The sequence below is a fragment of the Kryptolebias marmoratus genome, linkage group LG6 (genome assembly GCF_001649575.2).
Source record: "Kryptolebias marmoratus isolate JLee-2015 linkage group LG6, ASM164957v2, whole genome shotgun sequence".
NCBI classification, from domain to species: domain Eukaryota; kingdom Metazoa; phylum Chordata; class Actinopteri; order Cyprinodontiformes; family Rivulidae; genus Kryptolebias; species Kryptolebias marmoratus.
The window spans coordinates 16,211,625-16,238,250 of NC_051435.1; the positions used below are offsets into that span (position 1 = coordinate 16,211,625).

Sequence of the window (26,626 nt, forward strand, 5' to 3'; positions counted from 1 at the left end):
ACAGTCTTGACAAATGGATGCACTCATTTGGACAAATAAATGCATCCATGTCTATTCCCACCCTGCAACCATACCAGGTAAAGAAAGTAAGAGAAAGAGAGATGGATAAACACAAAAGATAAATCTCTTGACCTTGGTCTGGGCTCTTTAGCTCTCAGGGTAAAGGGCTTTAGCCTGTAGTCTTAAATATTTCAACGCTGCTTGGCTGCCTGGAAAGTGCTGAGCTAGAAGAAGGGATAGAGGCCAAACCTCAGTGTTCAGCCTCCCCCAACAATTAACACAGCAGCAGGGCATCATTGCTGTACTCAGTGGTGTGTCTGCTTGTGTATGTGTGTGCAAATGTTTGGAGCAACCCATTGTTTAAACTCAGGTGTCCACAATTCATTCTCACAACACAAAGTACTACCTGGAGAATTTTCAAAATGTCCCCCAGACAGACACACAAAAAACACACATTTTAGCTTCTTACCAGTAACTGTGAGTTCAGTCGTCCTTCTGACAACAAAGCCACCAAACTGGACTTCACAAGTGTAATTCCCAATATCGTCTTCCTTCACTTCTTGAATGGACAAGATGTCTCTCTTCTGGATTATACTGGCCCGCCACTGCTTTGGATGGCACTCCTGTGTATCAGAGAAGCACAGGCAGGTCCAAACGTCTGAAAAAAAAATCCCTGATACCTCACTTGAGAGGTCTCTAGTAAAAAAGCTGACAACAGATGGATGTAAAGGTGCTATGAATAAAAAATACACTATTGTCACAATAGGACCAAAAGATGTGACAGGGTAAAGATAGTCTAGTTTTGTCAGAGATAAAGAGTTCATTTATGATCTGGAACAGAAGAAAATTGTAAAAATCAGTTATGAGATAAAAAGTGTATTTATTAATTAAGCGAGTTTAAAATATCCTAAAAACCCATTTTCTTACAAAGATTAAACTATCATTATTAATTTCTGGAGGAATGATTGAATAATTCATGACATTTTGTATGGTTAAAAGTTAATTAATGCTGCGTTCTTTTTACCTTGTCTTGTAAGTAAAAACTCAGATCTGGGATTAATGTCCTATCCGGCTTAACCACATTCTAGTTGCAAGACAGAAAATCAGTAGACTTTGCTTACTGTTGTGTTCAGTGACAACATGTGTAATTGCTATGAGCAATACAAGCTGATAACAATATATTTTTTCTGCATCTCATGCATTCAACCATTGTGGCAACATGCTAATTAACAGACGTTGTGCACTACGTACTATGTTCCACGGCTAGTGAGAAATATTCAACATTACAAGTCAGATCTCCAACTTCACCAGTTGTTCTAGTTGTCAGACTTTACTTGGAAGTTTGAACATCTAGGTACAAATGCATTATCAGCGATCTGCAAAAATCTTTGATTTGGTAGCCTGAGATCAGCTGCCTTGACTCTCTTCTGCAAGGGCAATTATGTTTTTCTCATTTGAGTAAATGGTCACCTTAGATTTTTTTCTTTCTTTTTGTTATGTAGTTTAACACTAATAAAGTAGGCATAAATAGTTACTGATGTAAAATTAAGTGCTAAGATGTTACATTTTGAGTGAAATAGACTGAAGGTTTACAGCTTGTATAAAATGTGAGCACTGTTAAAGCCTTGGCGTGTCAAGTGGGGTTATAAAATGTTTTCAGATTGTTGGTAGTATTGGTAATATTGGTAATTTTGAATTTTTTAGAGTTTACTCAAATACTTTTATTGGTTTTTAGGATTTAGGAACTGTCTCATGCAAGGAAACAAATGCTTTTTGTAACTTTAAAGGGCTATACATCCTAATACAGATTCTTCATTCACATACATGTTACTATTTAAACTTTATCTTTTGCTAATATATTATTTCTCACTATTTCTCACCACCTTTTTCTCAGGGGCACAACAAAGACTGCTTCACAGTAAACTTATGTAGGGTATGTCAAATAGTATAAGCAGGACTCAAAAGGCTTAAAACCCCATCAAAGGTTGAAAAAGTGGAGAGTTTCAGGGATGCATAGTTTGCCACTCTGACAAAATAAGTCCATATTGTAAAATGATAAAGATTTACCATAATCCTACTTATCTGATCATGATTTATTGCACTGAACTGAATATTCTCCATTCAATACTTTACTCAGGCCACAGAGGACAGAGAATTTTATTTACAGAGGTCTCTCCTGGCGAAATAAGTGTGTTTGTTCTGCGTCTGTGTGAATGTGTGAGTATCCGTGTGCAAGCACAATGAGTAACTCTGTGACATGATCCTCTCTCCAGCTCCTTGGCGCTCTGCCTGGGACAACGACGGCTCAGCGTATTCTATTCCATCGTTGCCCCCGGCAACCTTTGAATTCAATCACAGCGGCTCCGCAGAGGTCCAAATAACTCTGGGTCCCAGCTCTCCCAGTCATTACCCAGATCGTAATTGAATTCTAGAAAAAACTTGAGGTCAAGTCCGGCCAGTTAATCTACTGCTGATCTGCCTGTGATTAGTTTGGCCTAAACTCTTGGTTGGGATGCACTTTGTTGTCTGCGGGCTATGTCTGACCTGGGAAAGGCAAGAACTTAGGTGAGTGAGGAGGGGGTGAAACAGGGTGCAGGAGCACTTGGAGGGCATCCACTCTTTCCACGGGGCACACAATGACATTGCACATTTCTATTCTCGTGGAAGTTTTGTGCTCATTATGAAAGTCATCTCTGTGGCCGCCCTCTGCACAGTTCTCATTCTCTCTTGATGACTCTCACAATAGTGTGGAACGCTCTGAGTACAGCTTAAGTAATTGCCTCCATACATAATCTGCCTAAGTGATTTGGAACTGCATTTCCAACAAGGCTTTAAACTTAAACAGCCAAGAAATTAGATGAAAACAAACCAATGAACCATTGAAGAATATTTCCCAGTTGTATATAATCACTGAAACAGAAGCTCTCCGTATTGCTTCTCTCAAAAAAATCGGCAACATTCACACAAAAAGGTTACCAAAAAACTCAGGTCAAGATCACAACTGGTACACAAATATAAGTTTAAGCTGGTTTTACATAGCTAACAAACCTACCTTGTACCACGTGATCTCAGGCTCTTTGCCAGGTTCAACGTAGTCATCAATGTCAGGACAGAGGATGTCTTTACTCTTACTGAGTTCGGCCTTCTCATTTCTTCTCATGTTTGAATTGTAACACAGGTCAGTGTCATTTTCAGCCACAGTCAGAGACATGGACACCTTCATGCAGTATGTAGAGTTCCTGTTGGTAAAGAACAACACAAGGAGTTTTAGATTAAACCTTAATTTTCGCTCAGTAGTTTGGTAAGAAGAACCATTATTGTACCCATTTGCTACATTAACAGAGGCAGTGTTACATCTATAGAGTGTAAGAGAAGAAAAGAGACTGACTCAATGAAACAATTCCATAAAGAAAATAAACTGATCCTCTTACTACATGTGCTTAAATATGTGGAATTTAATAGACATAGCCTTTATTGCCTATCCTTTGAGCTATTTTTAATCTTTTCCATTTTTCCTCTGCCTCCCTCATGCTGCTTTGTGATTGTGCAGTTAGCAATAATGACACATTCAGCAGCTTTACCGAGTCAATGCTGAACGCTCGTGAGCACCGCTGGATTTATGGAGGGAGTCAGGGAATGCTAATCAGACAAGAAAAAAATGCAGAGATGGTCTCACTAGGAAGAGAAAGCTGCTTGGTCATCACAATGAGTCTGACCCCTCTGCTTGTCATCCCCCTTTTTGTTTCCCAGCAACCATCAACACTCCATCTAGCTATCTAACTTTGCTATCTAGGAAAGAATAATGACTCTCCCTCTATGCTGTTAATGTCGTTGGTATGTGTCACCAGTGACACAGTGCTATTTCACAGCTCCCACTTCCCCGGTAGTGGCTGTGACAAGGCGTTCCCTGCAAGATTTACACTACAAGGCCGAAGGGATGTATACGACTTTGCTACTGTAATAGCTTACACTTTTCTGGGATGTATTTCCACAAAGTTTCGAGGCATGATTGCTGATATTGGTTTCACATTCAGCTTCTTGAGAATTAGTGAGGTCATGCTCTGATGACAGTATTTCCTGTTTTCACAGTTTGATTTATCCCATATATGGACAGTTTAAAAAAAAAAAGAGTAAAATTTCAAGATATTTAGTAACTACTGAAAAGAACAAAGATAGTTAAAACACAGCAATGGCACACGGTTATACAAGAGCTAATCAGAAATGACAAACTCAGCTTTTGAAGCATAACAGAAAGTTTCAGAGAAAAGGAGCACTGATACAAAGGTCCAATCTACTGTTGTCCAGTACTTAAATCTGAGTTGTGAAGACTTGGCATGTTTTCATTCAAAGCATACCATTGTGTAAAAAGGTCATTTTATCAAAACCACTACTATTTCTGTGATGTTGTATCTGCTTTATAAATTCCTTTTATTACAGGGATAGTCTAGTCATTTTTGAAGTGATGTTCTGTCAAATAGTTAATAGCCGTGACATCAGTCACAAAATACAGAATATGGCGAAAATAGCAGATATCTGATCAGCACATCTAGGGATTCAAAAAGTTTACTCAACTCCCAGCAGACTGATAGGTTCAGTAGCCTCTCAGCACCATCGGCATATATCAATCTCTGCATAGTACACATACATTTGTGTAGTAACATGAATGTTGTTTATTTGAGAAGACTGTGGCAAACTAAAAAAAATGGTGTTGTCCAAAAGTGTAGAGGTTTAATGTTAGTTAATAGCCATCCTTTCAAACTGGTATGTTGTTTTTAAGAAAAAGCTGTTTTATAAGCCTGAAAATAATTTTAAATAAACAGGCTCTTGTTTAGCTGAGATGAAGACCCCTTCCCCTTTCTTCATACTTCGTGCTTTACGACTGATATCACAGCTCTCGAGGCCAGCCATGCACCACATATAACTCATCTTAATCTACTGCTGATTCATACAAACTTTTACAACAAGCTACTTTAAGTCTTCTATATTTGTGCACATCATTTTAAATAATCACAATAGCTTTAAGAATAGCTTACTGGCTTTCTGGTGTTTTAGCTGTCACTGACTTTAAAATTAATCTCCATATCTTTGGTTTAATTAAGAGTTGTTGGATCCAGTTGCAGAGGAGACTGCTGGACAGACCTGGTAAACCCAAACGACTAGTGAGGGTGAACTGGGAACGTCTGGCAGAGACCCCTGTCCATGATATTGTTAACTCACACCTCTAGGAGAGTTTTTCACATGTACTAAGGAAGGTCAGGGACATGGAATCTGAATGGGCCATGTTCAGAACCTCTAATGCAGGTGTGGCTTCTAGGAGCTGTGGCCTGAAGGTCATTGGTGCCTATTACAGTGGCAACTGGAGGACATGCTGGTAGGCACCAGTGGTTATGGAGGCAGTCAAGCTAAAGAAGGAGCCTCAGGATCTCGTTCCTGTTTTTTGTGGATGATGTGGTTTTGTTGGTGTCTTCAGGCCACAACCTTCAGCCTGCACTGAGACGGCTCACAGGCAAGTGTGAAGTGACTGGCCTTGAGAGCTGTGATATCAGTCGTAAAGTGGCTGGGATGAGAGTCAGCCTCTTAGTCCAAAGCCATGATTCTCAACCAGAAATGGGTGGAATACAGATTAGGAATGAGTCTCTGCCTCACGTGGAGGAGTTCAAGTATCTGTGAGTCTTGTTCAGAAGTGATGGTATGAGGGAGCTGGGTCCAGATGGAGTCAAAAGGCGAAACTCTCGATTTCTAGTCCATCTACATTCCAACCCTCACCTATGGTCATGAGGTTTGAATCATGACTGAAAGCACAAGATCCCAGATACAAGGGCTCAGACTTAGATATTAGGTGAGGAGCTCTGTCATCTGGGCAAGTAGAGCCACTGCTCCTTTGCATTGAAAGGAGTAAGTTGAGGTGATTCTGGCATCTGATTAAAATGCCTCCTGGACAGGCATAGATGAGCATGTCCCATTGGGAGGAGACCTTGGGGCAGACTCAGACTTGGTTGGAGGGATTATGTATTCTCTCTAACCTGGGAATACCTTGGGATCCCCCAGGGGGAGCTGGAGAGTGTCGATGGGAAAAGGGATGTCTGGATTTCACTGCTGGATTTCCCTCCTATGAAAATATTATTGTCTAAGTAGCAGTAGAAATAATAGTTGTATGTTTGTTTCTGGATAAAACAATTAGATTTTGTGATACTTTTTTCACTTTTTTGTTTTAACCTTCCTGAGTCCATTTGGCCTTTAGGTCAAATGGACCTGAAATTACAAGGGTTTCTCTTCCTCTCTTTAGTTATGAGGGCTTTAGTAGAGTTAATACCATGATACCATGAAACAGTGGTAAATTGGCTAACTTAGGTTAACTTATTGTCAGAATATCATATCAACCTATGTCTAGTGAGGAAAGGATGTTTGTGTCAGAGAAAATAAATATGCAGAATGGAATATAATCATAGAGAAGATGAGTGATATAACAGGGGTTCTGGTTATGGAAGACTTTGTTACAGAGAAAAGGCAGATCAAACAACTGGTACAGAGCCAGTGGAGATGCTGTAGGAAAAGGGTGATGTGGTCACAAGAGTGGGAGTCAGTAAACAGATGAACAGCAGAGTTGTGGATGTACTAGATTTTAGCAAGAGCTTTGTATGATAAAGGATGCAGCTGGCCTAATTGAGCCTGGAAGTAATGAAAACCTTGCATGTCTGTAGCAGCACCCTACTCTAAATAATAAAAAATACCCAATCCTATAAGTCCTAGTACTTTTTAATGTATGTCTGAATGTTCTTCGTCACCTGTCCCAATGAGCTGTGATCTGACTCGGTCAGTCACTTGGTGGAAGGACTGTGAGAACAGCCATTTGAGCTTTCGTTTCATTTCATTACATTACATTTACAGCTGACCAGATGCTCCCATTTACTGTAAATGACAGTGTTTCATATGATCTACTCAGGTTATAGAAGCAATAAGGGTGTCACCGCTCTCATATAAACACCTCTGAACCCCCTGTGGCCATAAAATACAGATGCATACACACACATTCATACACACAAACTTAAAAGACAAATGTGGCTTTGTGCAGCTGTGAAAGATTGGTTAGAGATACCGGTAAAAGGAACAGTGGGAGAATAGCTACTTGAGTGAGCAGAAAAGATACTGTGTACCTCCACACAGAAGATGACTAAAAGGGCATCTGGAGCTGTTGTAGGAAGAAAACTAAGATGGAAGATGTTGCAACAGAGCGCTGCCCTCTTAGTGTCAAAAACTAACATTATTGACTCAGTACTTTCTATCTAAAGGGAACAGAGTGGGAAGTTGTGATGTAGGCTTGGAGTATTTTTGGACACTATAGCTGCCTATAGAACAAACACAAGCATGCAAACACACACTCAGAAATACAAACATGACAATCACAAACAGATGACTCCCCACCAGGGTCTCCATGTGCTCCCAAACTAATTTTAATGTGCTCTTGTATTGATTCTACAAGTATATGGACCTCCGCCACAGTGGAACCAGTTTTTAAAGGAATAGTTCATATTTTTTGAAGTTGAGTTCTGTAGAAAGACTATGAACAATTAGTATCTTATGTACTGTAAAAAATGTCTTTGAATGGCTTCAGTTTGGAGAAATCAAGTTTAATTCTGTCCAGACTGATGAGCTAATAGCTATTCCATGCAGGTCAAGACTAAAGTGGATTCCTGCTGTTTTAACACAACTCCAGTCTCAAAGGTATTATAGCCGCTGATACAACCACTATTTTATAAAGCTCTACACTGCTGTCAAGTTCACATTACATGGTTATTCCTCCAGAAATAGTATGATGCAGAAAGTGTCTCAGTCTGCACCAAAAGTGCTACAGATAGCTGCTGCTGCAACTTGGCTTTGCAAATAACAAAAACAGTTTAATATAAATAACCACATAATGTGAAACTGAAGGCAGTATTCAAGTTTTAAAAAATAGTATCTACATGAATGGCTAATAAAATTTTAAGGTTATAGTTGTTTTAAGATGACAGCAATCAATTTTAGTTTTAGCCTCATTTGGACGATCCTTTAGCTAGTTTGTCCAGTCAAAATTAAACTACTTCTCCAAACTGAGGCCGTTTGAAGAGTTATCATCAACAAGTAAGTTATTATTGCTCATAATCTTTCCACAAAACTCCACTTTCAAAAAATCTGAAGATAAATTTAACCCTCCTCTGGCCTTCAGATCAAATTGACCTGAAGTTACAAGGGATTCTCCACCTTTCTTTGTCTCTCTCTCTTTTGAGAGCTTCAGGAGGGTTAAAGACATTCCAGCACACAGGATGAAACTCTTTCCAGTGGATCAGAGGAACAAAGTCATAAAATGTTTTATTACAAGAAAGTAGTGAGTATTTATAGATAGAACACTCATAATCACTCAAAATCAGCAGGGGAAGGCACTTAGCAAAAGAAATGAGGCAAATTCACCATAAAAAGTGACATTTTCCATTTTCCTCCCACCATTTGAGCATGATAACAATGCGACACTTGTACACAACAAAGCACAGCTCATGGTTTTGAAATATGAAAAAAAACAAAGAAATAATCACATGGTTCAAACGTATCCCTATTACTCAATGATTTTATTTGTTTTTAGTTGAATCAAACAGCAAGACTTAAAAAGAAAGCATCAACCAAGTCCAGACGTGATACAAATTTTTATAGTAACAAAGAAGGTGTTGACTCTATTTAAATTTGAGCCAATTTTAACCTGGGTGTTCCAGTTCAAACCCAGTTAGTTGTTAATATAAGTAATGGTTGGTACTCCAACAGCTAGGACTCAACGAACTGACCCTTTCCTCAAAGGAGAAGTGAAGTGCAAGCCATGCCACTTTTATATCAGTATATCAGTGAATCCCCTCACTCTACAAACTAAGGTTTCAGGCTTCTCCCATAGTTTGTCACCTGTTTATACATGCAAATAAAAAACAAATTCTATGACATAATGTGGAGATGATTGGAAATGACCTCTCATAGTCACACACTTGAGCCAGTAAAGTCCCTAGGGAGCCAACTTAATATTCACAACAGGCTCCCTGTAGCATTGTGGGAAGATGTCTGTGATGCTGTGTGATTGTCAGACAGCTTGAAGTTGATGCACGGTCCCCTGATGTATTTCACATCTGTCACATTCTATTTGAAGGTACCTGCTTTGGATATTTGTTAGCAGTTCACAGTGTCTGTAATTCTCCACACATTATTATCCAACATGTGGGATAATATAATCACAGGAAGGAATTACGCATAGTTTCACCCACTCTGAAACACTGACTCATTAGTGGAATTATTATGAAATAATCCATCAGGTGAAGAAAAAAAAGGACAGAGTGACAGAGGGAAGGAGGACGAAAGATTGATGGATCTGAAGAAGTGTTGCAGACCTAATGTGTGATGATATGCAGAGAAAAGGGAGGCAGTGAAAAAGCAGCGGAATAAAAGAGATTCATGGTGAGCACATGGAGATTACTATGTAAATGAAGTCACCTTCACATAAAAACTCGCAATTAGACTTCAATTTCTGGACAGAGAAGGACAAAGATAACCATTCCCACAAATGCACACTGTACACAAACAGAGACTTTAGTAAATCCCTGTTCCTTTATGTCTTTCAAAAAAAAAAAAGCATTTAAAGGATTTTAGTGAAAAGCCAAACTTAAATTAGACAAATTACCTCTTTAGACTAAACAGTATATGTAAGCTGCAGTCATGACACATTAGAATAGTGACAATATTTGCTCTGCTGCTTTTAGCTCACAAATATGAAAATAATAATAATATTACTTGCAGTTACCTTTGATTTTTGTGTTTAAATTAGGATAAAAATAAATTTTAATACTGTAAAAGTAACTACACCATCATCTCCTTTAAAAAGCATATTGCCATCGCTACTCACTGGTATTTATTTAACTCCTACTAATTATTAAGAATACTAATAGCACACAAACATTTATTGGACTTGATCATTTTTATACCACTTAGCTTTCTTACTGAGATTTTTTTTGTTGAAAAGACATCTAAATGGCTTCTAAAATGTCCATCGACATCTAGGCTATGGGCATTTCTTAGATATTTAAAACCAAATTTAGATATCACGTTAAAGCCCCCTTCACATTGGATTAAAACTCCACTAGACTCTCCATGACCTACATGACCTATTAGAATTTGACTGGATCACAGCAAATTTAGAAAACCTTCAGTGTGAAGGCAATCATCACACTGCTGAAACCTTAGCACTCACCAAATACGTAGGTTTTTCCCTGCTATTTTTTATGTCCGGAGAAGCTTTCTTGCACCCTCACCATGTCTGGTGTGTCTGCTCTAGAACGACTCACATCTGTAATAAGTTGTTTCCATGACTTTGTCCCGATCTTGGTCGTGGCCTAGGCATGAGGCCAGCAGGGCCAGTCTTGCTTCAGCTTCTCAAAGAGGAAGCTGATGCATGCAGGATCCATGTCACAGATACGCTAACATCATCATTAATTTTGCATTGGATTTTTGTTTTACATAAAATTCTTTGAATGTTTGCAAGTGCAAATAGCAAAAACCACAGCCAGCTGTAATACTTTCAGGAGCCTCAGGAACCTTTGGCAGGAATATCATTATATTTCTGATAGAATAACCAGGTAATGTTTAATTGACAGTGATGTATAGGTTTATAAAATAGGGGTTGAATGGACCAGTATAAAACGATTAGGGTTGAATTTGTTTTAAGATGGCAGTAACCCACTTTGGTCTTGGTCCCACTCGGTCTAGCTGTTAGATTGTCAATCCAGTCAGAAAGATTTCTGTTTTTCTAAGCTAATGTTGTTCAAAGAGCTGCCAAGAACAGGTAAGATATTGTTGTTCATAACATTACTCTAAAACCTCACTTGCTTTAGGACAGAATGATTGGAAACAGCAGACTAAACTCTCTAAAGAAAATAATTACTAACTACCAATGTGCATGTGCTATTAATTTATGACAACCTATATTAATGAATGTCCATATGCCAAAATTGTCTCAGCTGAGATATCTTTAAATATTCTTCATTAATTTTTCATAAGACAGTTTTGTTATTGTCAGGCTTAATGTCTTTCAATAGAAAAAAATACAGCCATTCTCCACTTGCATAGCTCACAAATGAATCTCCTGCACAAGTTCATTATATGAAAGAAATCATTCAATTTGGGTGAAAAAGTTGCCCTGTACTATTTGTTACTTTTACTTTCTCACATTGTTGGATTGACCTTTTTCACACCTTTGTCATCATTAATGACCTTCTTGCTCAACCTGTCCATGAAAATCAGTTCTGTAAAACTCATTGCTTTTCTACTAATCTGTCTTTTGGACAAATTTTTTCTACAACCTTCAACTTCACCATATTTGACACATCCAGGCTATCTGGTGCATCCAGCCCCAAATTTCCAACAACCACCTGTAAACTCTGCAAACTCAAATCCACTACAGAACAGCATTCGAGTCTTATCGCCATCAAATCTTGTTTCACTCAAAATCCTATATGTTTAGGAATATGACTCCTCCAAACTGATGTTTGCTAAAATGTAGGATTTGCTGGTTGAGACAGTTAGTGTTCTGCATTTGGTTAAGGATAGCTGTGGTGATATCCCCTCAGGCTGAGTTTTTGGAGGTTTATTCATGTTGATGTTGTTGCTGTGAGAGCACAGAGCAGCACTCTACATTTGCACATGCACAACTCAAATGTCAAGTCACTGTGTGGTGGTGGTGGCTGGTCAGGGTGAAATAAAAAGGGGATGGAGCTTGTGACAGAGTGCTTTGTTTCAGCAGAGAAAAAATATATTATAAGCAGCTGTTAAGCACAAATTAAAGCACATTTCTTTTATGGCTCAAAATGGTTTGAATTTAACTACAATAAGAGAAAGAAATCACAGAAAAGAGAACAACAAAGCAATGATGGGCAACAATGTGCTGATGCAGTAAGGTTTAAAATAATTTTGATCGTTTCTGAAACTGTTCTAAAAGGATTGAACACATTTCTAACTTTAGGTACAAAAATCACTCCTATGTATTTAAATTGTTAGATATTTGTGGACTATAAAACAAACTGAGAATCCACCAAATCATGACTATAATCAGCCATTCATAATAACATGTTTTTTCTAACCTCATTGCTAATTGCCTCCATCTAGGCTTGATTGGAATTGTGTTGTAGGTCTGAAATGCAGGACTAAATGTGCACTAATAAACAAAATTAAGATGACAAGCGAAACATAAAATATATTGGGTGAATTTTGTCTGTAGTGAAACAAAAGCCAAAGAAATGGAAGAACAACTGCAGCTTTTCTATTATTTTCATTTGTCTTCTTTCATAAAACTCCAACTTTTTCTACTTTGTAGTTGTAATGGTAAATCAGTCAATTACTTAAGTCGGGTTTTTCTGAAATGGCTAATATTTCTACAAACAGAAGTCCAAAACATAAACATAATTTCAAGATCTTAAAAAAGCCTCTTCCCTTCACCTGCCAAACTTTAGGCTATATGCGCTCCCTAATAGAGTAATTAATTTCAGCTCAGAGATGAATATCTCACAGTTTTCTGATTTGGGTATTTGAGAGAAATTTCCCCAGTTCGACAGAAGCAGATGGAGAAACATGGAGCTTGTGGGCACTTACTACAACTGCAGCAATCCACAGAATGTTAGTGTTCGCTGAATTTAACACATTTGAATAAAGGCAAAAATTTGTTGGAGAAAATTGTCAATAATTCAGAGAAAGACCAAGGTATTTGTTCAGGAATAGATCCTCAGACTTTACTAATGAAATATCATACAGACTGGTAAATGATTGCAAACAAATGCAGTCAACATATTGTGCGTCTTTGGGTTTAAGGAGGGTTTTAAAAAGATTTATTAAATTCTTAGTGAAAGGAAGATCTCCAGTGAGCTGTTTATTAGGGAATGGTATGGATTGTGAAGGTTAATAACTTGATGGAGTTTGTGTTTATTCATCTGTTGGGATAGTTTTCCCACATAGCTGTATGGATACTTGTAGCAAAACCTAAAGTATTCTTGGGGAAATTTACATTTTTCCATTTTTATTTATTTATTTTTAAAATAAAAGCAAGCATGTTCCAATGTTGCACATTTAATCTTCCTACAGGCCCACTCAGATAGGAATTTTGCTTTGGCATCTGAATTTCACATTGAAAGATATTCCCTAATTATATCTCAAAAAGTAGAAATAACAAGTTGAAAAAACTTTGAAAAGTGTTACAGTTTTTTGCAGCTCTGCATCAATTTGGCTGATATTGAGTTTTAAAAAGAATTTAAATTTTACATTTTACATTTTTGAATTTGGATCATTTTCAACCTGACCTGTAGTCTGAACCTGCCTTTTGAAATAGACTTTGGCTCACACAATGCTTAGGGAAAATGTTGCAGACTTAGGACTCAAATGTATTAAAGCCCAAAACAAGAATGAAAACTCCCCTGCACACACATATACCTTAAAAACCTACCGTAGGACACAAGAGTACAGGCCCACATCTTGTAGGTCAGCAGGTCGAAACCAGATGGCGTCTTCTTCTTTGCTCATGCGGACTCCGTCGAAAGAGATGGGCTCTTCGAAGTCGCTGTGTCCGAGGCCAGAGCTGCGGTACCACATGAGGCTGAGGCCCACGCTCTGTGCCTGGCTGTAGTTGGCTCGGATGTAACCGTAGAACAGAGCACACTTAAGCCGTACTGGCTCACCCTGAAGCACCCGGTACTTTAGGTAGTCCACTGACCAATCTGTGCAGCCGTCGACTACAAGACAAAATAAAAAAAAGAACAAGGAGCATTTAATAAAAGTATTACAATAGACGCAAAACATATTCTAAGCTATTATTAAATTAGGTAGCATTTCCTAAAGGAATGCATATTGTTCACCGCCTTACATGTCAAACTTTTAAACAAAGATCTCAGCACTATTGTATTTGATGGAGATGACTCTCAGCACCAAGTACTTGTTCCATATCTGTAAAAATGACTGTCCATTTTGCGTTTGCTAAGGCTGATTTCCTGTAGTGGCCATCTTGAATCAGGCTCAAAACCACTGAGGCATAGTGGGCTGTTCCTATTCTAGCAAACAAGTCTCTCTCGTGTTTGCAGCAACTGCATTCTACCAGTGGCCAGCTATCAGTCTCCAACTAATTACCAAACATTTGTTTATCCAGTAGGTGTATGCTTGAGAAAATGTGTGCATGTGTAACCAGAGACTAGGAGACATAGACAGAAGTGGTGATGGTGTGTTGAGATAAAGTAATAAGAACCCTGCTGTGTGCCGTCTGTGAGTGATACAGAGCCTCACAGGGACAGCTATGCTTGTAATTAATACTGTTAATTACCAGGGAGGTAATGTGTGTCGTTTTGTGTGTGTGTGTGTGAGTGTGTGTGTCTGTTTTCAAGAGCGTGCATTCCCTATACGAATGGTTGTCTGCCTAATTATGTCAGTAATTACCAGTAGGGTTTGCCACAAGTGTGTGTGAGTATGTGTGTGTTCACTTTCACACATATGAATGTGAAAGAAACAGAAAGAACGTGTGCATGCATGTGAGTGTGTGTGGTCTAATGTGTGAAACACTGTCTAATTATCCCCTCCTCCCCCAATATTATAAGCGAGGCCCTATAGATGCAAACAGACATGCATTATGTGTTCACTCCTCACAGCTTTAAACTTGATTGCTTGATTAACTGTTATGTGTCATACTGATGAACATTATTAGCAATAGTTTTATTACTGCAGACAAGCCTTTCCAAAGAGTGTATTTATACACTCACTGACAAAAAAACCTAAGAACCCAGAGGGGAAGTTTCAGGAAACAAAATGAAACTGCGTGTGTTAAAAAGTCATGTGACTTTATTGCAGTTATTACAATAACAGGTCAAATAAATAACACTGCTGGTTCTGTATCAGTAGGGTGTAGCATGCCTGCATGCAAACACTGGTTTGTTGTGGAACAGTTGTAACCTGCAAGGTAGTTGCACGATACAATACCCAAGTCTGACACCAACCCCCAGTGCCACCTCTAATTAACTCTTTCAAGTGCTGATAATGCTATATAATGCCGCTACAAGACATCCTCAGTGTCTGGTGATGTTCACTCTCTATTTGACTGTTGAACACTCCGGCAACTATCTGATAACACTACGGTTCCACTCCTATTGCTACCACTTCTGCCCTCTGGTGCTTGATCTAAACGTGCCACTTCTTTGCAAACTGACTCACTTACATACGTACATATCCAGTGCTGGTCTGCACATGTGTCAAACTGGCCCATTTATTCTGATTGCTTAACTTTTTTTATCAGTGAGTGTAATATCAACCAAAATGAGACTTAAAAACACACACATTCATTTTACTTTATAGAAAGAAAAGAAAAAGCTAATCCTCAGAGAAGCACTGAACCTAAGAGAATCATCCTTCCTCTGACATTGAGGTGAAATTCCACTAAAGACAGCAGGTAAGTCCTCTGCCCTCTCTGCATATCAATCTCCTAATCAGCAGGGACAGCAGACGCTTCATTCATCCTTTTCTCTATTCACCCTCTGCACCTCTAATGGATATGACCTCTGCAACGCCATCACAATATCCATTTCTGCTTTCTCTGGCAAAACAAAACTGTTTATCCTAACAAGCTTTGCTTCTGATTCATAACAAAAGAAAACATTTTATTCAGCGGCTGTTCACCTGTCGTTTTTTCTCACTGTGCTGACTTGCAGATGTGTGCAGTCCAACAAAGCAGCACCACTCAAGTATGCACATGTAAACACACACACAAATAAGTGGACCTTTTATTTCTTACAGACATCCCAAAGGGGGAGTTGTCTAATGCAGTGGCCTTTTGTGTGTGTGTGTGTGTGGGGGGGCGGGTGACTGTGTGTGTGTGCGTGTGTGTGTGCGTGTGAAGGGGGGGGGGGGGGGAACCATATTTACGTCTGAGACTCAAAACGGTTTTATCAACTCAATTAGAGGCTGACATTTCCCACATCCCCATGCAAGACCAGAAAATCAATGCTTCCCGCTGCAGGAATACTGCAGTCCCCACCTTTCACTCTCTATCCGCTGACAGCTTTCACATAACTACACACACACACACACACACACACACACACACATACGCATACATACAGGATCTCTCTCCCCTGATTCCACCATGTATTTCTGGGACATTAAGGATCTGTAGCAATTCTGCTCAGCCACTCAACAAGCCCATACTGTGAGAAATGTTTCCATATGGACACATTCCCACATGGCTGTCAGTCATCAGAATGTTACTGCAGCACTGTAAGCTGCAACACTCCTTTACTTGAGAGCGTTACTGTACAGCTGGTACATCACATGATGTATAGGGTAAAGTATAGCTGATCCAAGAAAAACACCATGGTGGGAATGTCAAACTGCAGGAAATGTGCATACACTATAAGTGTGTGTGACTCACAGAAGCCTTATTACATTCAGTGATAGGCCAAACCTGTCCATCTTTGTGTGACACTAAACCAAGCCAATAAATACACACCCCTGAGCTTGAATAAATTTACACCCACCACCCCCAACACATACACACAAACAAACGAAATACACTCACCATAGCCAATGCTCCAATCCCACAGAGAGCTACATGTATCCTGAGTCAAATCCTGCTTTTGTCCCTTTCCATTATCATATTTTCACGATTGTTCTGCAACATTATATTACTTCTTTTTTTTTTCCACCTATATTTACACCCGCTACTAAGGTAGCAGGTCATGTACAGCAATGAAGGACTTGTCAACTGGTAAATTCACAGTAAAATAGAAGTCTTACTTTACTGTATTTTTTATCCGCATTGAGCTAAAAAAAAAAAAAGAGTAACCCACAGGCCCTGTGTCAAGCAGAAAGTTTAATAAACTCCAGAAAGTTATCTCTTCAGAAAATATTACTAAACAATAAAAGTAAAATAAAACAAAAACCAAGGAGTGTTTGCCCCAGTACTTTGACTTAGACTTTGTACAAAATAAAAAGCAACACAGAACCAAATAACATCTCCCAATATGAAAATATAAAAATAAATAAAATGTGAAGGACCTAAACTTCTCAGCCATGTGACTGCTGGTGTGACAGGCAAGTTTTCAAGCTTCAGAATGTTATTTTAAAACAACCATGAATTGTTCAGTGTAGAGTGTTTAGATAATGTTATATTTCTATATATTTGTTGACATTTTATTGAACCTGTCCAAAATGTCTGTACCAAACTGTCACGGTACGAACACATGCACTATTACACCTCTACACCCTACTATAAATACTGGCCTACATTTCTTCAATCACTGTTGTGTGTTTTTAAAAAAAACTATATTACACAATATCAAACTGTAAATGTGTGGGCCAAGAACAAACAACTAATTAAATCTGCTTCATTAATCGACCATCAACTCTCCTGATTATTAAAAGTCAACGTTAAAATAAGTCAGTGAAAAGCCCAAATCAGTCGACCCCGACTGTTTTTTCTCTCACCACTACCCGCTCTTGTAATGAAGTTTCATTATCAGATGCATGGTGGGCAGCCGAGTTTTTGTAGGCCAAGAGGATATTCAGTAAGCTATATGAGTATACAAATAGCTAACAACTTTTTGTCTTTCTCACATTTTCTTTCTCTTCTTCTCAGCTGACACCCACTGCACCATATTATACAGTGACTCCATCTCCATCCTCCCTCAACTCAAAAGTGTTTTTTCTTTCTCTGGTGCCTATTTGAGATTTTCAAACAGAATAAAAATGAGTCATTTCTTATTTGTCCACAATTTCTAAGACATTAATTTCCATTTGAATTGGATTATTACTTTACAAAATAAACACCCTGAACAATCAGCAACAGAACAGGTAAAGGAATGACCTTTGTTATCCTCTATAGAAATTCAAGTCCTGGCAAGGGCTAATTATGAACAATAAGCCTCCATGGTATTCCAGCTCTACAAGCGTGGGCATGAAACATGCCGACCATTAAAGGTAATTGTGCAGAATTTATAGTAAATGACTCACTGAATTAGTAAGCCTGGGGATAAGGTAAAAACATCAGCCATAATCTTTCTGCAAATTACTTGATTCTCCTGTGCTGCACACATTATCACTGTGAGTTCTTTACACAGATAATAGTCTGCATTCACACATTAGTCTTCAAAATGGGCTCAGTTACTGATCACAGTTTGCAGTTTTAGGCACAATAATTGACCATCATTCTCTCTGTGTCTCTCTCTTTTTACTTAAGCCTCGAGATTATTTAATCGAGGATCAATACAGTTGATGAAAAGCAGCATCTAAACTTGTAGAATCCTATCGTCCTTTGTAAATCACTAGGTTTGGGTTTTTACCTAACAGTTCCTCTGCGAGTTACTCTCTGAATTCAAAAGTTTCGTCCTACACAGCTGACCTCTAAATAAAGGTAAAGTAGAGGTTAAAAGAATCTAACACGTTACTGTATGGGTTCCTGGAGAAGTGGGTTTATCTTCACTTTTGCTCCTATCCTAAGTGGCCTAAGTGGGCTGCTTTTGAATATGTAGTTCACCCAAAATAGGCCAGTAGTTTTTTCTGCATATTGTCACTTGACTTGAGTTTTTTGACTTGAGGGAGGTAGCATCATTATGAAACTACCACCGGCGACAGGAGGGGTGCAGACTTTAAAGTTATTACTGACTCGCAAACCAAAGAGGATGAGACAACTGCACAGTTATGCATTTTGTACTACATTCTGTTAACAAGTGCTTTTATCCAAAATCACTTGAAACCAGAAGAATAATTTTCTGTTTGGGTGGTTTTCAACTGTTGACAGAGACTGTGACAAAGTGCACAGGACAGGCAGAAAACAAGACTTTATGTAAAGTGATGGTGCTATTTTATTGTAATTGTATCACTGTACATGACTGCAAAATATTTATCCCGAATTTAAATATTTCCATAACCTATTTGAATTAAATAGGTTAATTATAATTTTCTTAATATATGCAATGGAACTGAAGCGACGCCTATTATATAAAAGGATAGTTTGTTGTGAAACAGAGGAGGGATTTTGCTTTTAGAATTAATCTATTCATGAATTCATTAATGAATATTAAGTACTAGAAAAATGCTCAAAAATATATTAAAAAAACACTGAAAACTAGTGCAGAAAAAATGACATAAAAATGCCAAAGTACTGGAACTACATTTCAAATTATCTTGCTTTTATTTCCTTTTACAAAAAAAAAAAATAAGTAAAAATGAAATGTTAGGTGATGGCAACAGTTGTGAGTAAGCCACTGTTTTATCAAAGACTGATAAAAGAACTGTTGCTAAACCTGTTTTTTTTTAAATCTTTCTAATTAATATTATTCATGTTTTAACTTTTTATGTCTCATGGTTGTTTTGTTTTTTTCCATTTTTCTCTACAAAGCAGCATTTTGCTAACTGAAATAATAACCACCTTTATGGTGTAAACAATTAAATCATAATCAAACTAATTAATTTTCAGAAATAATTAATGAAAGACCAGTTTTCAGTAACTTCTAGAAAATTCATATTTTTTTATCTGGGATCCACGGCACAGTCCACATTTATACAGCCTATTTTTTTACCTCTGGCTCTGCACAGTTCTTTACAATGTCTTTGTAAATCATCCATTTAGACACATAGACACTCACATGCAGGGATTTCCAAGACTCTATATATGGAGCACTTTTTATATTCCCCCTTACACACTGATAAGCATATTGAGAACAATAGGAGGAACAGTGTGTTGGCTCAAGAACATTTTATCACACTGCAAGGTGGAGGACTGAACAAGTTGTCTAATTGGAGGTCAACCCCTAGTGGCTAAAAGAGCCTCTGCATCACACAAAGATGGCTATAGCCCAGTGACAACCTAGTAATGCAGTCAGATGTTGTTTGGGCTCTGTAGAATACGTCTCCCTAGTATTTAGCTTATTGAGACTTGAGGCGAATTAGAAGAATTTTTTTTTATTTTATAGGTGTATCAAGTTAATATATACCAATGCTGAGTAAAAACTTTGAAACTATAGATAGGTACAGTAACTTAGATTGCAAACTCTGCACTTTTATAATTGGGACAGGTAGTCCGGTGTGGGTTACATGGTGATGCGGTGATTAGAACTCTTGCCTCACAGCAAGAAGGCCTCTGTTTTGAAACGCTGCCATGCAGACTTTTCTGTGTGGAGTTTGTATGTTCTCCCTGCAGATCTGTGGGTTTTCTCTTGTTTTCTTCTACAGTCCAAAAATGTGCCTGTTAGATTAACTGGGAATTTTAAATTGAAGCTAGGTCTGAGTGTGAGCCTATTTTTGCCTCATGTGTCTCTGGGTTGGCCATTGCAATGGACTTGCACACTGGCTGCTGGGATACACTCCAACAACCTCACCATGACTTGCTACATTTACTTTCTTTTTCCATCTCTTCTCTAAATGCACCAATACGGAAAAAAAACTTTATTATGGATTGATAACTCCTCCCTCTGCCTACTGCCATTTTAAAATCTCTGTCCAAAAAATCATTCTCTTTCACTCACAGTTTACCATTATTCATTTATATGCAAATGAGAAGAAGTAGCCTACAGATAATTTTACTATAAAGATGGCGAACGACCTTTGCTCTTTATCCACAAAACAGAGGAAGATTAAGAACATTAATATACTTTGAATAAATTTACCTTTCTTCTTTTCTTTTACTTTTTAACCATGAATGAATAACAAATATAGCGATTAAATTTAAGTCAAGTTAAAATGAATAATCTCCTATAGGCCACAATAATTCTGTAAATTCAGTGAAAAGGGGGCATATTTTCTTATTTTCTAAAATTAACCTTTCTTGAGACTCGGTCACTTGTGTTCAAATTGTGACCAGTCAAATTAGACAGAACAAAAAGTCAAGATAATATGTGTTGTAATGACAATAGATTACATAAATTGCAAACAAAATCAGCACATCCATCTAAAACTAACCTTATTTTCCTGATTTTATGCAATCCTACAGTAAGAGAGGCTTTGATTTTAACTCTGCTGAAAATAAAAACAACATGAACCCATAAGGAAATCTATTATCATAACATACAGAAATTCCACAATTGAAACCTGTCTCAATCACAGTAAAATAGATGTTATCCATCAATGAATGTGAGCAAGTTAAACAATCAGCTTGCAGGATGGAGCAGTTGGTTAGCACTGTTGTCTTACAACAAGGCCCTAGGTTTAACTTCCCACAAGCTGACTTCACAGCTTACATAAAATACAATAAAAAAATCCTTTAATACCACCAATTTTCAATGTGTTAAAAATGATTCCTCTCTGGCTCTGACAGAGAAAAGGACCCCATGTGAAGATAAGTGAGGTGAATGGCAGGTGAATGTTGTAAAAACAACAGGAAGTTGACTGTTGTTTGGCCGGTGATTTGGATGGTTTTTGAATAAGGTGAGCAGCTGGAGCAACAACTGCAATACATAAATTACAGAAGCCAATGAAAACAAAGCGAACATTAAAAAATTACCATTTAAAAACAAGTTGCAGCCCACATATTAACAGGCTCAAACCATGGTAACAGTTTACTTTCTTTTATTTTCGCCCACATTTTGGCAGCTGCAGTTAGAATAAAAAAAAGAAGAAAAACTGACTAATTTTGAAATAAACTAATGACAAGAGGAGAACAAAACTAACTAAAACATTACATTCCTTAATACATCCATTTCTGCTTCCCAATATTCTGTTATTCCGTGCAGTGTTGAGGGAAGCCGGTGCTTATGCCCAGCATTTAAGAGAGAGAGGAAAGGAAAGGTCCCCAGTCCGTCTCTGGACCACAAACACACTCACACTTAGTGACAATTTAGAGTAGCCAGTTAACACAACATGGAGGCTTTTAGTCTGTGGGAGGAAACTGGACAACCTGGAGAAAACCCACACTTTCACAGGGGAAACACACAAACTCCACACAGATTAAATGTACTTGAATTTTAACATGACATAAGATTTTCATTGACCCAAATTCTCAGGAGCAATTTTGTTGAACACTGTTGTCACTTTGTTCCTTCAATTCTTTACACATTAATTCTTTTAAAAATATTTCATTGTTTATAGACCAATTAATTATGGAGTTACAAAAAAACATTAACTCTTAGGAGGTTTGCACCATCAGTGGCCAATGTTTGCAGTGACTATTAAGCAAAATTTACATGGGAACACCATTTTTATTTTTATTTTTTCTAGATTATTTTATTTTCACAAGGATAACAAACAGAACTACTGAAATTAAACATTTTAATATGCATAAAATATATACTTTTTTTCTTCAAAACTACACTTCCATATAAAAGCTCCTCATGGTGACAAAGTTCGTTCCTGTGTTTATTTTTTCATATATAACACTCAACTTCAGATAATAGTTTCACATGACTAATTATTCTAAAAAAACTAAACCTTCGGGTAATTAATATATCATTAGTCTGCGTACCCTTTTAACAATGTAGTGCTTTACTTTACCTCTAAGTGTGTGTGCCGTTAAGAACTCTGTCAAAATGAGATGATATAGGTAAATTAAGCCTCAACTAAAAGTGTTTCTTTAGACATCTTAGCTAGCATGTGTGTGTAGTCAGTAACAGTGATAGAACCCCCCCATGGTTGCTACATTACTCTCAGAACCTTATCTTTCCTTCACTTAATGTCAAGTTCAGCTCCTTCTCTACTTCAGTACCATGAACCACAGCCTCTCTAAGATACTTAACTGGCAACTCATCAGCAATAAAGTTAGAATAATCTACAGTGCTTGTTAATTATTTTCCTCTGCTGTTGCCAAGCAATCAGCCTTTCTTTTCCTCTTCAGATAGTTACTTCTACATTTCATTTTTGAAAGCTATTTCTTCTTTTTTTTTCATTATTATTTTCTGGCATTCTGAACACTCAAAATCTGAGTTAATGAAATTAGATTATTTAAAAAAAAATTTAAGAAGAGTACTTGCACAATCAGGAAGAAATTCTCTTTGGGAAGTGAAGCTAACATCTAGCTAGAACAGAGCCATCTGAAGGACATGTTTCTGCCATCTGAAACATTTCAAAGTCAAAGATTTTCTGGTAGTTTAATCAAGCGCTTCATTTAATATATTTTCTTACAACTAGTAACTTGTACTTGATACAGCTGTTTGTCATTAATTTCTCAATCGAAAACCACCTGCGTTGCTACACTTTTATATATCCTGCCACTGAGCCCTAACAAATAAATAAAACCCAAACTGAACAATGTTGTAAGTGTAGTGATTTAAGCTAGACAATAAGATTATTTATGTTTCTTTAGAGTTATCACAAAAGGACTTCGGCACAAAAATAACACAGCACTATAGACTTACTATAAACTAAGGTCATTACCCTTTTTATAATTTCAATTAGGGAAAAAAAATATTCCTGTCTGTGTGCTTGTCTCCACATTAGTCAGAAAAACTCATCCAATGCTGCGGTGCATGAATTAAATCAAATCTCTCATTTCGCTGCAGCTTGCTTTGCTACTTTGTCTCCCCGATATTATTTGTTGTGCTTGCACTCTAAATTGTGCTGTAATGCAAAACAATGCAACATTAAACCACTGAACCTGCACCTGAGGACCAAGGAAAGGATATAGAAGCAATATGGGAAATGCAGTAAATCTAATTTCTCCTGGTGGATGTTGATATTTGCATACATATTGGCAGAGTAATTTCAAAGGCAACATGAAGTTTTAAAGGATAAACCAAAAAAGATAATACCCAAAAGTGAAGCAAATCCTTAACAAGGAGATTTACACAACAATCTATGCAGGTGTCCTGAAAAATCTGTTAAAATAAATAAAATAGCATAATAAGTGGGATTTTAAAAAAAGCAATATGTACAAACAGTGTCAAAAGTGGTTTATGGAAAAATCAGAAGCTTTGAAGCACATTTCTATTGGTTCATAAGAAACCAGGGTGGGTTTGTTGTCCTTGACCAAGTTCAGCACAGCTCATTCAGATCCCTTTAATAACTCTCCAATTGACTTCAAATTAACCAGAACTCGTTATAGTACAGAAATTTCCCCTGTTGTGTGCGAAAGGGTGTCAGTGAGATATTAGCTTTTTGACTTCCCTCTCTCTCTTTTTCTCGCTCATCCTCTCCTTCTTTCTGTTGATGATAAAAGTGTTCTTTTTTTTAAGGAGAACAGAAAGCTTGTCAGGATTTGGCCAGCCGAAGAAAGTCATTTGAGGCCCAAATTGATGTGCTCGGGACTCTCAATAGTATCTCTCCAATAGTGGGAGGCGGCAGGATAGGGAGGAGATGTGAAGGCCCTGGATATTGTTCCTCGTAAATGGTTCTGTATTTCATAGGCGAAGTTGGGAAATGAGCAGCGCCGTTCGTGGTTTCTGCTGAACAGGGGAGGACGACCATGCGTAAAATAGAACACTAAGAAACAGGGTCCCCTAATATTTAAACAGCTAAAAATGTCCATGGCTCTCCTACATCATGTGCACTTTTATTGGCAATGAGAACACATGCAAATTAGGTTCCTATAAGTTATAAAGTCGAGGCTGTGCATGAACACCATCCATCATGTTGACAGGGTGTGGGCAGACTACATGGACACAAATCTATACTCCGGCTGACTGACTGAGCCTGGTCCCCTGCACCATTACTAAAGAGGAGGGACAGCATTTCAAATGACAGGATCTTCAAACTCAAAGTGTGTGTGTGTGCTCACTTGTATTCTCCTGTGGGGAAATCTTTGTGTTTGTTTATGCAAGTGTCAGTCTGCAATTTTGTATTAAAATGCCAGTAATTTGTTCTCTCTGAACGTATGTGTGTGTGTGTGTGGCAGTGCTCTCCACCGTGCAGCTGTGATCCATGAGATTCGGGCTGAGCTGTCACTCCGCTAATCTCCCCCAGTAGAAATACAGCTCGGAAAATGTCATCCGAACATTCCGAATTGTGTTTACACTCGCTGCAGGTTCCATCGCTTCTAATTTGACAAGTCATTATCACCTGTGCTCCTCTCTCCCGCTCCCCTCTCGCGGCCAGAGACATGAAAATAAAGAGAATGAAGAATGAGGCGAGACAAGGGCATTAAATTCGTCTTGCAGACACACAAATGTTGCTCTCTATAAACAGGTAATCCAAAAACATGAGCTACAATAGTGCAGATTATTGTTGCTTTCATTAATTTCCAGATGTAACTGTAGACTTTGTCTTTTTAAGAGTCATTCCCTCAGGCCTGCTTATGTTTTTATAATAGGCAAAAAGCCCTCATGGAGAAGTTTTTTTTTGTTGTTTTTTTGGCTGTCTTGTGAAAAACAGCAGCTGGTGGCTACAGTATCTGTGCTAAGAAATGCACAGCGTTTTTCTCACCCACTGGCCCAAAGCACAGCCAGCAGTGACAGGGGCTATGTACAATCATAAGTCAGTATTAAAAAGAAAATGTCAGGTTCCTCACACAGGCAGACCTAACAAAATATGTTCTGTAAGTATGGGGGCCTTCAGAACAATCCTGAAAATCTTGAAACATCTGCCTACACCTTGAAAAAAAAGTTGCCATTTACAATCTATATTGGCTCAGTTTTAACATTGACAGACAATCCTCTCTTTAAGCTGCCTCTGGCTGTTCATAAAAGCACTAAATGAGTTGACCATGTCCCATGATAGTGTGTGCTTGCACAATATAACCACCATCATGGAAGTGTAGCAGGTGTCACAGATATTTCAGCAGCATTAATGTGAAGCACAACTGATAATATGCACTTTGTACATCTCCTATCAAAAGTCTGGTGGCTGGTGAGTCAAACAGACCATCTGGCATCACTACATCAGAGCCTCAAGCCTCAAGGGCCTGCTACCCTTACACATACTAAATGTTTGAGCTTGGTGACTACCTCCCTGGTGGCTCAGAAGCATACAGTAAGAGCAGGTTGGATTCAGCCCCTCATGCTGCCTCAGAAATCAAACCGAACTGGAAAAATAGCATTTTAGGCCCAGCTTGAAAGTGTTTATTGCTTTTGAAATGGTTAGTTTAACTAAAAAAACCCATAAAAATTAAAAGATAAAAATGTATTTAATTTTTATTATCTGAGAGATGCATTTCAAATTACTTGGCCAATGATTAATTAGAGCTGCCAAATCAAAAGGTAACAGTGGGCATTGAGAAGCTTAGATCTGAACTCAATGTTGTGATGTGAGTTGACAGAGCCATTTGTGGAGTTAAATTGTCATGGATAAAATGTGTAAATTATTCTGACAGAGCCCAAAGAGTACAGTATTTGTTGTTACTGTACTTGTCTCACTTAGTTGTCATTTTAGCTGGAGATAAACACATGCTGTGGTTTATATATACACACACACACACACACACACACACACACATATATATATATATATATATATATATATATATATATATATATATATATATATATATATATATATATATATATACACATATAAATTCCCTTCTCACCCTCCGCGGGTGGTCTCTTTTTCATCCTCTGAGCTCTGGACCTCTACCAGAGGCCTGGGTGCTTGTGGGTTCTGCGCAGTATCTTGGCTGTGCCTAGAACTGCACATTTCTGGACTGAGATGTCTGATGTTGATCCTGGGATCTGTTTTAGCCACT

The 26,626-nt window shown here is 37.9% G+C and overlaps 1 protein-coding gene across 4 annotated transcripts in view; it reads right to left on the bottom strand.

Annotated features, from left to right (window-relative positions):
* Positions 1–26,626, bottom strand: part of il1rapl1a (interleukin 1 receptor accessory protein-like 1a) — a 183,461-nt gene that overhangs the window by 97,015 nt on the left and 59,820 nt on the right. For all 4 annotated transcript variants that reach the window (XM_017410284.3, XM_017410282.3, XM_017410283.3 and 1 more), the window contains exons 3-5: positions 13,493–13,778; positions 3,053–3,239; positions 470–623 (exon numbers count right to left, since the gene is read on the bottom strand). In XM_017410284.3, coding sequence (XP_017265773.1) covers positions 470–623; positions 3,053–3,239; positions 13,493–13,778 — 627 coding nt within the window. The remainder of the gene's footprint in view (positions 1–469; positions 624–3,052; positions 3,240–13,492; positions 13,779–26,626) is intronic.